Source organism: Megascapheus bottae, chromosome X (assembly GCF_031878675.1).
Source record: "Megascapheus bottae isolate mThoBot1 chromosome X, mThoBot2.hap1, whole genome shotgun sequence".
Classification (NCBI taxonomy): Eukaryota; Metazoa; Chordata; class Mammalia; order Rodentia; family Geomyidae; genus Megascapheus; species Megascapheus bottae.
In genome coordinates, this window is record NC_143547.1 from 27,937,436 (window position 1) to 27,955,666 (window position 18,231).

The following is an 18,231-nucleotide window of genomic DNA, read 5'->3' on the forward strand; positions in this document are numbered from 1 at the left end:
AGCTCTACCACTTGTGCCACAGCACCATTTCTGGCTTTTTTCTATGTATGTGGTACCGAGGAATTGAACCCGGGTCTTTGTGCATGCTAGGCAAGCACTCTACCACTAGGCCAAACTCCTGGTCCCTAAGTTTTCCTTTTTTAAAGAAAAGGGGTCAATTATATATGTGTCCATTCTCCTCTCAACACTTTGCTCAGAATAGCCTATTGTTCAGTAGTCTCATTTCTGAATTTTCTAACCCTAATTCATGTGGGCTTTTTTCCCCCAGAACTTCCATTTGTTTTAACTTCCTTTGGAGTTGCTTCATTTTTTTCCTTATGATATGTTTACATAACGTTTGATCTCAAACGTTATTTATATCTAAGGTGAGAGGTTAAAAAAAAAAAGGTTCAAAAGGGATTTCCTACTTTTGTGGCTCTAGGGCGCCCTCTTCTGGTTCTAAATGGAACTATTGAAAACCTGGGCTCCTTCCCAATAGTTTCTGGGAGTCGTTGATTGCCAGGCCTGCTCCTCCATTAGTATCTACTGTAATTTGTTTTCCTCCTTTTAATGCCATCAATCAAGTTTATAGTCTGAGAAGTTCCTCTTTAGAGTGTGACTGACCAGAGAGATCTTGATTGGAAGTTTCTAAGAGCCCTGAAGTCCCAGATCATTAAAGTAGCTTCCAACCACCTATAGTCTCCTTACATTCACCCATAAATTTGAGCAAGGAAACTGCCTTTCACTTTTAATTATAACCAGATAGGCCCACAGATCTCTACTCCCAGTAGAGACTGTTTCTTTAAGCTGTAAAGGCTGGGGGCATTCGGGGTTCCAACCAGTCAAATGATTAAAATTATCACTTGCCCCCTTTTATTCCCTACACAGCCACTATTCTTCTTTCCAGGTCCCATGCTGCCACTGAGATACTCTATTAGATGGTTTTAAGTCTGCATTTTTTCTTATCCTGTCCTGCTTTTCTAAATTTGCTAGGGGTTAAGAAAGACTTCAAAATGACACTGCCTCCAACATGACTTCCTTTTCAAAGTTTAATACATTTATTGTGAATTTGCAAAAAACAGATTTGAAGCATGGTGTCAGTGGCTCATGCCTATAATACTAGGTACTCAAGAGGCTGAAATCTGAGGGTCATGGTTTGAAGCTGGCCTGGGCATGAGCGAATCTTATCTCCAATTAAATCACAGAAAAAGCTGGAGTGGCACTGTGGCTCAAGTGGTAGAGCACTAGTTTTGAACAAAAGGAGTTCAGGGACAGGACCCAGGACCAAAGTTCAAGCCTCAGGACTGGAGAAAACAAAAAACAAAAACAACCCCCCCAAATAGATTTGGAACATTTTTGCTATATCACAATATAACCTGACATCAACAAGGTGCTTACCTATCAGCTATAATTCTTTCAGGATATGCCATTTTCACAACACAGCATTAATGAAAGATAACTTCAAATACAATTTAAAACACTGTACAACAGAGACAAATCTGTAGCAATGAAGCTTTTTAAAAAGTTATTTTCTGGATTATTTGTACACGAAAAATATTTGTATCTTCTGATATTAAAAAATCTTTAGTAGTTTAAAATCTCATTAGTCCACAAGAAAGCCTATAAGGAGGGTAGTATTATTACCTCTCCCAATTTAGAGGTTCAGGCTCTATACTACAGCAAAAGTCAGTGGCTGGGAAAAAGAGAAGTTTCACTCCTCACTCCTATCATGTATCTATCTTAGGTTGCCACAGAAGGCATTTGTCCATTACAAATAGCAATTGTATATGGACTTACTAGGCTTTGACTGTACATCCAGTCCTGGCATGGCATGATTGTATAGTAGGTCTAGTTTTGCGTGCGTGCGTGCGTGTGTGTGTGTGTGTGTGTGTGTGTGTGTGTGTGTGTGTGTGTGTGTGCGCGCGCGCGCGCTGCTCCTGAGGCTTGAATTCAGAGCCTGGGTGCTGTTTCTTTTGGCTCCACAACTTGAGCCAAACCTTCACTTTCAGCTTTTTTTTTCTTTTTTGGGGGGAATCGCAGGGAATTAAATGGATATAAGAGTCTTACAGACCTTCCTGCCCAGGATGGCTTTGAACTATGATCTTCAGATCTCAGCCTTCTAAGTAGCTAGGATTACAGATGTGAGCCTCCAGTGCCTGGCTTATATTTTTAATTTTTTGTTTTTGTTTTTGTTACTGATGAACATCCGTACTGACTTCCCTAGTGAATGCACTAGTTTACATTTCCTCCAACCTTGTTTAAGGATTCATTTTTTCCCTTACAAGCATTAGCTGTTGTTTGTTTTCCTTGATGATAGCCATTTTGAGCAAAGTAAGGTCAAATCTCAGTAAAGTTTTCATTTCCATTTCCTTGATAATGCCATCATTTTCTGAACATGTACCACAAATAGTCATGAAGATTTTCCTGCATTTGAAGACCCACTAATTGCATCCAATCATCTAACTTCATAGCTTAAATCACTATGCTTTTCTAAATCTCATAAACAGTTCCAAACCCTATGCTGAGGGAGGTAAATTCGAGACCTAGGTCTACCACCTCCACATTCAGATGTCTAGTAAATAAACTCTTTGATTTTCCAAAACTTGTTCAGTGATTGACATACTTAGCTGCCGACAGAATGGGCCTGGTTTAGTAACACCCTCCAATTCTACACTGAAGTTTTAATCTATTTTATGACCCATGTTTTCAAATAACAATTTTTTAAAGAAGGCTAGTAAAACACTTTTAATTTAACAAAAAAAACATTTTACATTTCAGAAAAAAATTTCCATTTAAAAAGCACTTAAAGTTAATGTCCTGATGGCTAACAAGTTAAAATGTTCAATTTTCTGGAACCTTCATTTATACAAAAGCTGTACTGTGTCAAACTTTACAGGCTAAATAAAAATGATGCAGCATGTTAATGTCTTCCATTCTTTTCTCTCATAGGATAGACACAATAAAGGGAAGTAAACAATTACACAGATAAGGTTGAAAAAATAAGAATTTGTATCCAACTAAATGAAGCAACTAATAGCTCAGAAAACTGTATTAGTAATCTGTGCCGGGAGTTTGGCCTAGTGGTAGAGTGCTTGCCTAGCATGCATGAAGACCTGGGTTCGATTCCTTAGTTCCACACACATAGAAAGGCCAGGAGTGGTGCTGTGGTTCATGTGGTAGAGCGCTAGCCTTGAGGAAATCCCAAGGACAGTGCTCAGGCCCTGAGTTCAATTCCCATGACTGGCAAAAAAATAATCTTTGTGACATGAAACTCCCTTTACTACTACTAAAAAGGTAGTAATGGAGCCAATGAAAAACATAATTAGTAAGTTTTCAGGCAGATTAAATGTCTTTCTCACACCTATGAAGTATCTGTTTCTCAACAGACTCTCACCTGGAGACAATCACAGAACAGTCTTAAAATCACAAAGCTACTTTTCAGAGTTCTGTTTAGAAACATGCTTGGATAGTGAGGGTCAGTTATTTATCTTTTAAGGAAACATAGAAAAACAACAAAACAACCCCTTTGCCTGCATCAGATAGATACCAGGGCCAACATAACTAACAGATGCCATGCCCAGTGCTTTACATGTGATATGGCATTTGATTGTCACAAAAGTATTAGGAAGCTGGGACAATTATACCTACTTAGGAAAAAACTGATAGGAGGAGAGAAAGAAGGCCGGATTACCTGTTCAGTGAGTAGAAGAGCTAGTCTTTTAAACTGAGACCTATGACTCCACATTCTATCTTTCCTCTTTCATGAAAGAGAGTGTCTACCCAGGTAATACCACACCTCCAGAATGCTAATTTATTTGGGTGTGTTTGCCAGAAAATATACAGGTGAGAAAAGTCCATTTTTTGGCACACCGAGATTCTTCAGGACCATATAGCTGTTTCAGTGCTGTGTTGTCCAACGTTGAGACATCAATCACAATTAAAATTGTCTAGCACTAAGTGAAACCTAAATATCAGAATTCCATTTGTACTACACCACATTTCAAGTGTTTAGTATCAGCCTGAAAACTGGGCACTAGTGGATCACACCTGTAATCCTAGATACTTAGAAGCCTGAGATATGAAGATTGAGGTTTAAAGCCAGCCTGGGCAGGAAAATCCTTGAGACTCTTATCTCTAATTAACTACCAGAAAATCAGAAGTGGAGCTCTGGATCTGGTAGAGTGCTAGCCTTGAGTAAAATGGCTCAGTGACAGTGCTCAGGCCCTGAGTTTAAGCCCCACAAGTAACAAAAGTTTAAAAAAGTGGCCTGTGATTAGTGGTTGCCAAAATGGAGACGATTATACAATCTTCTATGTTACAGAAGATCTACGAGATAACACAAATCCAGTGGATCCCAAAGAGGCATGGGTGAGTGCAAAATAATGATAACTTCAAGATTATCATTGTATATAATGTTACTGAGCATTGCAGCCATCACAAAGCACTTTCCCTCTCTACAGTTAGGAAGGACCAGTCCTTTCTCCATACATTCTTTCCCAAGGTAAACAGTCAGTTCTATAGGACCCTCCTTGACTCATGATGCCCAAGACCCTTATAGAAATTGGTACAGGATTTGCATAGAACGACTTATTGTATACTTTAAATCACCTCTTCATTACTTATAACAATTCAATACAATATAAATCCTATACAAGGGGTATAGTGTATTGTTTAGAGAATAATGACAAGAAAAAAGATGTCTACATTTTTGCAATTTAAAAAAACCATGTGGGCCGGGAGTTGGGCCTAGTGGTAGAGTGCTTGTGTATCATGCACGAAGACCCAGGTTTGATTCCTTGGTACCACATACATAGAAAAAAGTGGAAAGTGGTGCTATGGCTCAAGTGGTAGAGTTCTAGCCTTCAGAAAGCCCAAGGACAGTGCTCAGGCCCTGAGCTCAATCCCAGCACTGGCAAAAACAAACAAACAAACAAACAAACAAACAAAAACGTTTGATCTGCAGCTGGTTGAAAATTGGTGGGTGTGGAATCTACAGAGAAAGGAACAGCTCTAAGTACTTTATAAAATTGCATTTACTGCTGGGCACCAGTGGCTCACGCCTGTAATCCTAGCTGAGGATCAAGGTTCAAAGCCAGCCCATGCACAAAAGGACCTGAGACTCTTATCTCCAATTAACCTCTAGAAAATAGGAAGTGAGGCTTGGCTCAAGGGTAGGTAACCTCTAGAAAATGGGAAGTGAGGCTTGGCTCAAGGGTAGGGCGCTAGCCTTGAGCTGAAAAGCTCAGGGTCAGCACCCAGACTGAGTTCAAGCCCCATGACTTCCCCACTCCAAAAAAAAAACAAACCCCAAAAACATTTATTTTTCTTTTTTTTTGTTGGTCATGGCACTTGAACTCTGGGCCTGGGCACCGTCCCTGAGCTCCTCAGCTCAAGGCTACTGCCTTATCCCTTGAGCCACAACACTACTTCCAGTTTTCTGGTGGTTATTTGGAATTGAGTCTCACGGACTTTTGTATCTGGGCTAGCTTTGAATTGTGATTCTCAGATCTCAGCCTCCTGAATAGCTAGAATTACAGGCGGGAGCCACCAGCACCTGTCTCATGTTAACAATTTTTATCCCATGGGGCCGAGAGTTTGGCCTAGTGGTTAAAGTGCTTGCCTAGCATGCATGAAGACCCGGGTTTGATTCCTCGGCACCACATACATAGAAAAAAGCCGGAAGTGGTGCTGAGGCTCAAGTGGTAGAGCTCTAGCCTTGCTCAGTCCCAGGACTGGCAAAAAAAAAAGAATTTTTATCCCAATAACAAAATAATAAGTCTAAAAAGTCTGTCAGTGTTCGATTTTTCTTACTGCAAAAAAAGTTCATGACTGTTCTGAACTCTGTAAGATTTACATACTAGAAAATCATAGTGATTAAGCCAAATACACCAATACCTGGGTCAGTAGCAGAGATAATTGCTCCAAAAAAGAGACAATCTGTGTAGTAAAATTTATCAGAGAGCTGGCCCACAATCTTCATTAGCTTCACCACGCCATACATGAGGTTTCTATAAGGAAGAAGGTGAAGAATATCATGAGAACTGTTTGCAAGCATGCAAGCAGGAGATCTGTGAGAATAATAGGCAGTGGCTATGTCTAGAAACTTAACTAGGATTGTAAGCAAATAGGACTTTAGTAAGGCTTGTAGCTAACACCATTACACTGAAACACATAGCTACCTCAGTTTCACCGTGATGCTCACTAACCAGTGCAGCACTGAAGTACATACAGTGTTTGATCAGCAACAAAAGTAAGGTCTCTGAAGCCACTGGATAATAGAAGGAATAGGAAATATCAACCTCAAAATAATGTGTAAGAAAATGCTAGGGGGGGAGGGAAATGGGTACCAAGACATGTGAAAGGGTATCAATGTATGTGAATTAATGCACCTTCTATCTGGCAAATATCATGTAACCCTTTTACTAATTACAATAAAAAAAAGAAAGGTAAAAAAAAAGAAAATGCTAGAAAACACAGAATAGTATATTTCAAATCACAGGAATAAATAGGCGGGAAGAAACTGGAGAGAAATGAATGTGTTGGTCACAAAGATCCTAGTAACTGATCTATTTATCATCTTGCCAAGAATGATTGCAATGGAGGTTTCCTACTGAAACCTTGAGTTCCACCAACCCATATGGCCAATTGCTTTCGCTGGGGAGGGGCACACATCCACAATAGCCTTTTTTGTGTTATGTGGAATACAACCTGGTACAACAGGGGCTACCAAGATCATTTTTTTTTTCAGTCCTGGGGATTGAACTTGGGGCCTGACCTGGGCTTGTTTTCGCTCAAGGCTATCACTCTACCACTTTGAGTGACAGCTCCACCTCCAGTATTCTGATAGTTAACTGGAAATAGGAATCCCACAGACTTCCCTACATGGGCTGGCACTGAGTCTCATTTTCAATTCTCTGCCTCCTGAGTAGCTAGAATTACAGGCGTGACCCACCAGTGCCTGGAAAAGTTCAATTTTTCAGCTCAAACATGACAGCTTAGAAACTGGGAACAGTGAGGGATGCTAATTTTTTTAAAGGCCTAGCACATATTACAAGTGTGTGTGTGTGTGTGTGTGTGTGTGTGTGTGTGTGTGTGTGTGTGTGTGTGTGTGTGTATGTTGGCAATAGCAGTAGTAACAGCAGCTACAGAGGTTAGGAAAGTAAAAACAACTGTGGAATTTACTAATATCCACCGGCCAAGCCTTTATAATTTGAGACTCGTGATGAGGAAGGACCATTCACTGGGTACCTTTATATCCTGGACGCTGGCACCATAGATTAGCTAAGCTAGAAGGAACCCAAGAATGATCTGCAGAATGGAATCCTTATGAAGAGAACTGGCTAGAATTAAATGTTTCCCTCATGTTAGCCAGGCATTCTTGCAGACACTTAACCAGTCCAATTTCAGTCCATAGCAACTTTGCAGTAATTGATTTGATTTGGCCTTTGTTGCTCCTCAAAGGCCTCTTTCACCTACCTTGCAAATATTTCCAGAAATTAGATCTTCCCCTACAATTCCTTTCATCACAATCTAAGACCTGGGGTAACAGACTTCTCTGCCAGACTTTCCCCATCTTGCAGCCCCTTGTCACTAATGTGTGCTGGGTAGACTGTTTCTCTTCCAAGACTCATCACCTTGTAAGCAACAAACTCTATATCTCTGCTTTTTAAAAAATAAAATAAGGTCAGGCGCCAGTGGCTCACACCTATAATCCTATCTACTCAGGAGGCTAAGATCTGAGGATCGTGGTTCAAAGCCAGCCTAGGTAGGGAAGTTTGTGAGATTCTTATCTCCAATTAATCACTAGAAAACTAGAAGTGGTGCTGTGGCCCAAGTGGTAGAGCACTAGCTTTGAGATGAAGAGCTCAGGGACAGCTCCCAGGCCCCAAGTTCAAGCCCCATGACTAAATAAATAATAAAAAGCACTTAAAATAAATAAACAAAAATCCCTTGTTTTATCTCTAAAAGTTTCTGATTATTATTATTATTTTGCATGAAAGTTCTGGGTTGGGCATGATAGCTCAGCTATTCAACAGGCAAAGATCAGGAGGCTGTAGTTTGAGGCCAACCCAAGCAAAAAGGTAATGACATTCTCCTCATCTCAACAAATAAGCCAAATATGGTAGCACTTGCCCATTGTCCTAGCTACAAGGGGGAGGTAGAAATGAGGACCATGGTCTAGGCTAGCCCAAGCAGAAAGTGTGAGATCCTATCTGAAAAGTAACTATAGCAAAAAGAAGAGCTGGAGGAATGGCTCAATAAATAGAGGCTCAGTACTACAAAAAATTAAAGTCCTTAAAAGTTTTCATATTTCCTTAGTTTTTACTTAATGCTCTTTTTTATTTCAGGGTTCCATCTAGGCTATAACATGACTTTAGTTATCCAATTTCTAAATTTATTCTCCCCTGAATTATAAGCCTGTGTTTAACAACCTTGGCAATTTTGAAGAGTATTGGTAAGATACTTTGTAGAATGCCCTTAGTTGTTTTTTCCTCATAGATAATAATAGTGATGTTCTAGGGTAGAAAACAAGAGAGGTAAAATGCCCTTCTCATCACAAATATTGAGAGCACATACTAGCAAGGCTAGTATGACTATACTACAATGACTATGATCCGAGCTACTTGAGAGGCTGAGATTGGGAGGACCATGGTATGAGGCTAGCCTGGCAGAAAAGTGTGAGAGACCCCTTCTCAATGGATGGCTGGACATAGTAGCATGTCTGCTACCCTAGGTAAGTAGGAAAGTAGTCTAAAATAGGTGGCTCATGTCCCAACATGTACTCAGGGAAGTGAGACTCTATCTAAAAAATACTCAGCAAAATCTGGGCTTGAAACAATGCTCAGTGGTTAGTGTACCTGTCTAGCAAGCATATGGCCCTGAGTTCAAAGCCTATTATCTCCCCCCTCAAAAATCCAGTACATGGTATCAACATGGTTCATTGATACCAATGTTGACCTTACTCACTTTGATCAGCTTCCTCCATTTAAAAACCACTCTCCTTCTGTATTCTTTGAAGAAATCACTATGCACAGCTCACACTCAAAACTAGGTTGTGTGAGGGGCTGGAGTGGAGGGAATAAGTTCTCAAATAACTCCATATTTGGAATGTGGCACAGGACATCTATCTCTTCTCCACTCATTTATTCATCTAACCATTTATATCGGTGTGGCCTCAAGGGTATTTATTGTATATTTTGGGTGATGATCTACTAGAAAGCTATTTATTTCATTGGTTTTCAGCCAATGTAAGGCCCTTCCACTTGTCTAAATGTCTTCTGAGTACTTGATTTCTTTCCTGAATCACAAGATGCCTCATTTGTATGTACATTTCCTGTCCTGGATCTAGAATATGCCATTTCCACAAGAGGCTCTCATTCTTTTTATAGGAGAATGACATTAGAAACCAATATCTGGGAATTAGAGCTATTTAATTTAATTTAGGTTAATTTTAATTGTCAGTAGAATAGCCACACATGCCTAAGAGCTCCAGTACGGGCACAGAAACATCTGGACACCAGACTCTAGGCAATCACATGGATCTTATCCCTTTTGGAATTTGAGTAGATAGACTATTATGACCAAGATTCACTTACCCAATAATGAAGCAGGAAACAGCAGTTCCCAAAAAGGCATAGGCCAGAATAGAGCCAAGATTTCTGAAAAAATGTCTCTGAATAAGACAAAAAGAAAAAAAACAGGAATTATATTGTGATTTTGATAGTGGGCATAAGAAACACATGAGTTTCTAAAACCTGAAATTTCAGCTGAGGTTATAGTTGAACTGGTAAAGTGCTTGCTTGGCATGCACAAGGCCCTGAGTGGCATCCTTAACACTACAAAAAAATACCTGAAACTCTACCTAGTGCTTCTATTACCACAAGTAATGAATGACTCCTAAATAATGCCCTAAACATCATGGTTTTAAAATATTCTCTACACTGTCAATCACTGAGCAAGTGAGGAATTAAGGGCTTAAATTCTCAGATAAAATTACTCTGGCTGGCTATACTATTAAGTATGTGTGTGTGTGTGTGTGTGTGTGTGTGTGTGTATGAGAGAGAGAGAGAGAGACAGAGAGACAGAGAGACAGAGACAGAGAGAGACAGAGAGAGAGAGAGAGAGAGCGCTCAGCTGGCTTTTATCTAGGATCCTTACATCTCAACATCTTGAAGCTAGCATTACAGGTATGAACTACTGGTACCCAGCAGATAAATCCTTTTGATAGATTTGACTAACATCATTTTACTCCATGATTCAACCAGTCGCCTCCAGTTCTAGAGGAATCTTAGAAGACCATTGTAGATAACTTTGAAACAAATAGGGGAGGAAAATGCCGCCTAATGGGGTTCCTGCTTAATTCAGTATCAGAAAACAGTGCTACCCATCTCCATATATCCATCTGGATTTAGGAAACCTGGGAAAGAAGGACAGATAGAGATGGCAATGTAAATAGGAATACGCACTTATTGCCATCTGCTGGCCTGTGACACAAAAAGATAGGGTCAGACGATTGCGAGTTAGCTAGCCTAGGTTAGATTTTGAAAGATGGGTCAAGTTTAAATGAAGAAGAAAAATGAACATAAAATTCAGCAATCATTTATCAAGCAGTGTCAAAGCAACAATCTCCTTGATGTTTCTATGCAATCACTGGTACTTGAAAACACACAGATCTACTTTTCCCAGTGTGAGGCCTGCAGGACATGCTGAGCATAGGAAGCTATTTTATGTCTGTTTTTGAGATCCTGAGCCACGGTTCTCACTTCTCTAGGCAGATTATTCTCCTTTGAAATTCAGAACTACTTAACAAAAACAGATACAAATATCCTAATCAAATAGGTGCCAGAAACATTTAAGCTAAGTTTTTAGCTACATTTTTTTAAAAAATTAGTTTTAAGTACTTACACAGTTGCCACGGAACAGAGCAGTTTATGAAAATAACACATCTTCTTTAATGACCTCCCTTTTCAACTTCTCACCCATCCCTCTCAACCTACTTCACTTAAGTTTTGAATTTGTGCTTTAAGAAGTCATTAGAACTCCAAGTTATCAGCTGAACAGTATCAGGGAAAAGACAAGAGTACAAGAAGGACAGTCAGGCTAGCATCAGGAGTCAACATGAACTATGACAAGACAAAAGATTGCTGGTATTCTGTCAGCTGGGTCACAGAGGGGCTGAGACTTTGGCTTCAGGCTTCTACAGTGCTTGTCTTTGTCTGAGGCTGCAAAAATGTTAAGCAACATCCAGTACCTGAATCCTTCAGGGGTTTGCCATGCCTACAGTCACCAAGTGGGGGCGCTGCTTGGACACATTACGGGCACATACTTATGTTTACATAGTAAAATTTTGCTTATCCCGTCTTTTTAAGCTAAAGAGGTTTTTAAGTCATTAGCTTTTTAAAGATAATTCTACAATACACCAATATTTAGGGAGGAAGATTAAAAAATTGGAGTTGGGCTAATAAGGAAGAATGAGGATAAATGTGGTCAAATTAGTTTGTTTGCATATATGAAACTACAACGAAGAAACTGATGAAATCCAAGACTTAGAAACAAGAGGTTCTTTTATGTCCTGTATGAGGTTATTTCTATTTTTTTCTTTCTGTTTTAGTTTTCTGTACTCTTTGTCTTGTATCTGATGGGTAGAAGGGAAAGGGAATCACAGAAACAGTAGGACAATGGATGGACTGATGCAACAATGATACTCAGTAGCTACTATGTTGGAAATGTACTCTACATTGGGGATGGGGGAAAGGAGTCTGGAAGTGTAAGCAGGAGAAAAAAAAAGGAGAGGTAACAATGTTTAAAAAGAAATGTATTCATTACCTTACTTTTGTAACTTTACAATAAAAACAAAGAAAAATGAAATTCTTTTAAGAAAGGAATAAAGGAATAGGAGAGAATGATAAAGAGGGTGAGATTACCTGGGATACATTGAATACGTGTGGAAATGTCACAACAAGCCACACCCATTACCTAATACATGCTAATAAAAGGGTATTATGTAGAAAAATAAATTGCTGGGAGCAACTTCCCTCTGGAAATTCCATTGGGGCTTAAATCAGAGAGCATTAGTGAATGAGGATGAGTCATGAGACCAGTGCCACTCATGAAGTATCAAGGAACAAATTTCAATCCCAGGTGCACTTTCCCTCCCTTGTCACTCAGCATTCTTTTGGGTAGCCATCACCATGAATAATGTAAATATATATGACAAATTCATATTTGTAGTATTAGCCAAAGCATAAAATTAGAAATGTATATCTATCACTAAAAATGCATTCAGTACTTATTCTAGAACTCCATACACAATTTTCTCCTTCCTCCATTCATAATCTACTGACGAGAATGGGATTTTTTTCTGCATCTTGAAGAGATAGATCATTTGTTTGTGTACTATATTTAGCATTTAAATATATACTTCATACTACATTGATTACTTTTACCGTCATTTGCTTATTCAGTTCTCATAATGTTCATACTATATAAAGCTGTTATTTGAACCATTTTATGTGAGACAAACTGAATAGCTTCTAAGTTTTTCTAAAGTCTTCTCTTCACCGAACCACAGCCCCAGAACTGGAGAGTCCAGTACATTGCACACTCAACACAAGCCACCTTCTAGCCAGTTCCTCTATCCCCACCATTTCCTTACAGAGAATGTAATGCTGCACTGCTTTGCCTATTCTGACTTGGTTGCAGCCATGGCTGCTACAGTTTCCCTTAGGTGTCACTTCCGGGTACAGATGGCAGAAAGAGACAGAAGATGTTAGCAGAATGCCCTAGTAAAGCCTTCAAGAATCTAAGATCAAGAAAACTCAGAAAAAGAAAGTTTGCTATTGGTGAAAATCTAATTGGCTTCCCAATTCCAGTGTACTAGTCTAAGCTTTATGTTCCTGCTTCTGGATACCCATTATGTGTCCTATTCCCTATAGACAAGGTTCAGTGTATGTGGTATGTATGTGTGCACTTGCATGTGCATGCACACACATATGTATAGAAGTTCACCAAAAATGACTTCTTCTGTGTGGATTTCATTATGACATTTCATACTTGTATATAGTGTGCTTGGATCATTTTCACCTCCCCCCATTTACGTTCTCTTTCTCCCATTGTCCCTATTACTCTCTCCTTCTCATGGGTCTTCTTCCTTTGTCCAAGACATCACCCAAAATGGAGCCTCCTTTAGGCAATTTCTTTTCCTTTGCCAGTGCCCTATAAGTAAACCTTGAGTGGTGACCCCAAATCAAAGCTAATCTCAGTGTTCAAATTTTTCAAGTCAACAAAAATGACCCATGTTTCCATGGTAACTATATGGACATGGATCAAATGGTATGAATACATCTGCTTGTAAATCATTAGGTACATGGTGAAAAATATTATTACACATATAATTGACAATGTGTTTAATCAGAAATGACAACCATAGCAAGGACCATTTATTTAGTACACTTATAAGCATGATTTTTTCTGCCTGTACCAGGGCTTGAATTCAGGACCTTGTGGTCTTACTTAGCTTGCTTGCTCACAGCTGGGCCTCTAGCACTTGAGCCACACCTCCAGCCCAGTTCTTTAAATTTTCTTTTTCCTGGTTAATTGGAGATGGGAGTCTTTCTTTTTTTTTCTTTTCTTCTTTCTTTTTCTTTTCTTTTTTTTTTTTTTTTGCACAAGCTGGCTTCAAACTATGATCCTCTGGATCTCAGCCTCCTAAATAGGCAGGATTACAGGCGTGAACAATTAGCCTTTGATTAGGGCTAATTTATAAGGAAAGAGAGTAAGAATGTAAGAAAACAACCTAAACTGGGAACTGGCAAAGTCTGTAATTTGTTTCCTTTCAAGAAAATTTTCCGTAAAAGGAAAGTTCTACAAAATAAGGGGTTTCTGTCAATAGAGTGGATTTCCCAACCAATGGACTGATTTCATTTTAAAGCAACTATGGTTTTGATTATATATTGATTAGTTATTCAAAATACAAAGCTATTCTCACTCATTTGATCTGAAAGGCAAAACTAAAGGACTATATAGGTAAATTAACACAGATTCATGTGTGTTTTAAATTTTTACTGTCAAAGCTTTCATACCTTCTTTAAACTGTATCCGGCATGGAAAATTATTGGGGGCAGCAGAATGTTGAAAAATACCTCTGGATCAAATGTTACCTAAATGTTTAAAAGAGAAAACAAGCCAAATATTAGTTTTATGCCAATCAGTGATATAACTTTTGTTTAATATTGGAAGCTACCAACTAAAATTTGAATATACAAAACAAATAACATCAATGTGACAAATCATTCCAGGAGAAAAGCCATAAATTCCTCACAGACTGGCAAGCTGTTCTCCCCACAGTATTTCTGGCTTAAATCTTAGTAGTTGATTTAATACACATTAAGACAACAGTTAACAACAATTTTGAGAATTCAAAGACAGCTTCTGGCCAATGTGTTTTTCATCTAGAAACCGAAACAACCTGATTTTTCTCACAGTTTTGTAAGGCTTATCTGCACTAAAAATGTTGTCATGATTCTTCCTAGATATCTCAAATGATTCTTCACAGATATAATACTACTGAACTTAAGTCTCTTTTTGTGTGCTGGTACTAGACCTTAAACTCGGGGCCTCTGTACTTTTCTCACTCAAGTCTGGTGATTTACGACTTGAGCCACACCTCTCCACCCCGAGCTTTCTGCTGGTTAACTGGAGATAAAAGTCTTAGATGTCTGCCTCAACTGGAATGAACTGGAACCCTTATATCACAGCCTCCTAGGTAGTTAGGATTACAGGCACTGGGTTTAAATCTGTTTCGAGTGACCACCTTTCTGTGTACTTGAATTGGCCTACCTAAGCCATCAGTGAGTCTTATGCCTTCCTGACAACATAAATTAACTCACTCTAAAGAGACTGAAATCATCTGCAGAGTTGACAGAGGAAAATCACCTTGAACTAAATAAGGAAAGGGTCTGTAAATCTGGGGCTATAACCTCAATGAAATATCAGTCTCATGGGTTCACCTGTCCTCCATTTCCCTTCAGGGGAGTGTGGGGTACCTCTTTGGACAACAACCATAGGCTCTGCTGCATGGAGCAAGGGAAGAGCCATGTTGCCATGTACTATGGAGCCTGGCATTCAAGGGCATTGAATAATCCCCACTTTCCACTTTCATTCTTTTTTCTGTGAGTCATGGGGCTTGAACTCTGCCTGGATGCTGTCCCTGAGCTCTTCAGCTCAAGGCTACCACCCTACCCTTAAAAGATTAAGGGGGCTCCTCACAGTGTAGATCTCCCAGACTGCTATACAGAGGCCTTTTGCTAATAAGCTCTGACTTGTAAGATAAAGGAATCAATACAGATATCTTGTTCATCCTGAAAGTCATCCACATAAGGATATCTATCTATCTGTCTGTCTATCTATCTATCTATCTATCTATCTATCTATCTATCTATCTATCTATCTATCTATCTATCCGTATGTATGTATGTATGTATGTATGCATAATCTTTTTAATCTGGAACATTTTTGCTACACCAAGTGAAAAATATGCTTGATCTGGGCATGGCAATGTATAGTTGTAATTCTAGGAAGATTGTGAAATGGAAGTTGGCCTGAGCTACAGAAGATTGTCTCAACTTTAAATTTAAATTAATTTAAAAGTGCAAATTATATAACAAGCCCCCCCCCCCGTTTTCCCCTTAGAAACTGTTAGGCTTTTGTTCAAGAACAATTATGAGCTGACTGCTGGTGGCTCACACCTGTAATCCTTACTAAGAGGCTGACATATGAGAAACATTATTTTAATCCAGCCTAGTCAGAAAAGTGTGTCAACTCCTATATCTAATTAACCAGCAGAAAGCCAGAAGTGGAAATGGGTTTAAATAGTAGAACAACAACAACAAAAAACCCAAAAGGGCTTGGGGTTTGCCTAGCATGCATGAAGACCCGGGTTTGATTCCTTGGCACCACAAATACATAGAAAAAGCCAGAAATGGTGCTGTGGCTCACGTGGTAGAGCTCTAGCCTTGAGAAAGTCCAAGGACAGTGCTTAGGCCCTGAGTTCAAGCCCCACTACTGGCAAAAATTACCAACCCCATGATTATTAAATATCTGTAGAGTATGGCAATATAGCAACTAAGCACTAAGAATTTACTTTCTGAACATCGCATGAATATGCTAAAAGTGAAATCAGTGTTATTTTAAAAAATGAAACAATCTCATCTGTAAACCACTGAAAGGACAAGAGAAATCAGTAAAGAAGAGATACTGGTTGGAGAAACAAACTGACTGGGGATGTACAAACCACTGGACAATCAGTAATCACCTTATTCACAGATCTCAAATAAGCCTAGATCAGAAAGCTTGAATGCTCTTGTTAAAATCAGATTCCTTCTTTTCCTCATCATGGACACAAAGCTTCCTAGAGAACCTGTAAAGCTGTAAACCAGGAATGTTCCTGCAATTGGCAATTGGAAGGGTTGCGGTCTATAAGGTCACCATGGAATGCGGGAGTTAACATGGACAACCATGTCATGGCCAAGGATGTAATGGATCATGTGCCTGCTCACCTTCCGCAGCATGTCATTCTGCTCTACACTGTTGATCTTGCCCGGACTGATTTCTCCCTTCAGAGTGTATTCGAAGAACTTCCCACTGACATTCACTAATAAAGTGCTGAATGCCCTGTCTTCCTGAGTGCAGCTCAGTGATTTGTCCCGGCCACTGGTTGCAGGGGTTCCATATCTCAGGATCACCCCTACGATGAGCCCTGAAATGGAGTGACAAGAAAAAGATATCAGGAAGAATCAAGGGTGTGGAAATAAGATCACTACCAATTTTTAGCAATAAGAAATATGGAGAGCCAGACACGTGGCTCACATCTGTGATCCTAGCTGCTCAGGAGGCTGAGATCTGAGAATCAAGGTTCAAAGCCAGCCCAGGCACTAAAGTCCATGAGACTCTTATCTCCAATTAACCATCAGAAGACCACCAGTGGTACTGTGGCTCAAGGAGTAGAATGCTGGCCTTGAGCTCAAGGACAGCACCTAGGCCCAGAGTTCAAGCCCCATGACCGATAAAAAAGAAAGAAAAGGAAAGGAAGAAAGGAGAGAGGGAGGGAAGGAAAGAAAGACAAAATGTAGAAAAGTTAAAAACCAAATATTTGAGAATATAGTCCTTTAGAAAGGATTAGCATCACCCATTGTGGTCCTACATAAGTCACTAAAAGGACAAGAGGCAACAATACCTTGATGGCTATACTGGTACCACGAGCAGTTTGGACACCCTCTCAAGTCTCATGACTGAGACTTTTGGTGGAGGACTATGGAATGGTAGGCAATGAGCTCTGGGCCTGGGTAGTCTCCCTTGGCTTCTTTGCTCAAGACTGGTACTCTATCACTTGAGCCACAGCTCCACTTCTGACTTAACCACAAAGGATAACTGAAGATAAGCAGCTCATGAACATTTCTGCCTGGACTGGCTTTGAACTGTTATTCTTCAAATCTCAGCCTGCTGAGTAGCTAAGATTACAGGTATGAGCCAACAGCATCTGGCTTTTTGGTAGCTAATTGGAAATAAGAGTTTCAAAAATTCTCCTGCCCAGATTGGATTTGAACAGCAATTCTCAGATCTCAACTGCTTTAGAATTTCTAGGATTACAGGAATGAGCCACGAACAGCCAGCTCAAAAGAGTTTTTTTTTAATGCCCAAGACAGCACAAGGCAGGACTGCTGAATCACTGATTTTCACCACAAGTGTCCCTCAAGCCAGTCCTGTCCTGCTGCTGTTTGTAGCAAGAACCAGGCCACTGGAATTTCAAGTTACTATAAATGCCACAAGTTTTGCCACACTCCAGGGGAAGGAGGAAAATAAAATAGATGTTTTTGCGTAGGTCATTTCAAGCACTGGGTATCATGGAGAAAGTAATTACACCCCTTGGGAAGCCAAATGCTGCAGAGTAAATTTGAGCAACGATGATTCAGGGGCTAGAGAGCTGGCTTCTTAGGGCTGGGGCTATGAGACAGCTAAGATAATCAACTTCAAGTCCTATACTCTCAGTCACTTCTTAGCACGGCTTTTTTAATCAGGGAAAAAATCTTGTTTAGGCTTTCAATTCCTTGAATGAGGAAGAAGGGTTGCACTCTTGAGTCCTGGATGCGAGTTAGATGTACCAAAGCAAAAGTGACTGAAGTCTAAAGAACAAAAACAGCAACAACAAAACCAAGACATAAATGCATACCAGACAATTCCTATGACGATTCCTCT

General features: G+C 39.7%; 1 protein-coding gene across 2 annotated transcripts in view; it reads right to left on the reverse strand.

Moving 5' to 3' along the window:
* Positions 1-18,231, reverse strand: part of Slc9a7 (solute carrier family 9 member A7) — a 134,148-nt gene that overhangs the window by 52,956 nt on the left and 62,961 nt on the right. For both annotated transcript variants that reach the window (XM_090326673.1, XM_090326674.1), the window contains exons 2-5: positions 16,536-16,735; positions 14,061-14,138; positions 9,576-9,652; positions 5,875-5,987 (exon numbers count right to left, since the gene is read on the reverse strand). In XM_090326673.1, coding sequence (XP_090182799.1) covers positions 5,875-5,987; positions 9,576-9,652; positions 14,061-14,138; positions 16,536-16,735 — 468 coding nt within the window. The remainder of the gene's footprint in view (positions 1-5,874; positions 5,988-9,575; positions 9,653-14,060; positions 14,139-16,535; positions 16,736-18,231) is intronic.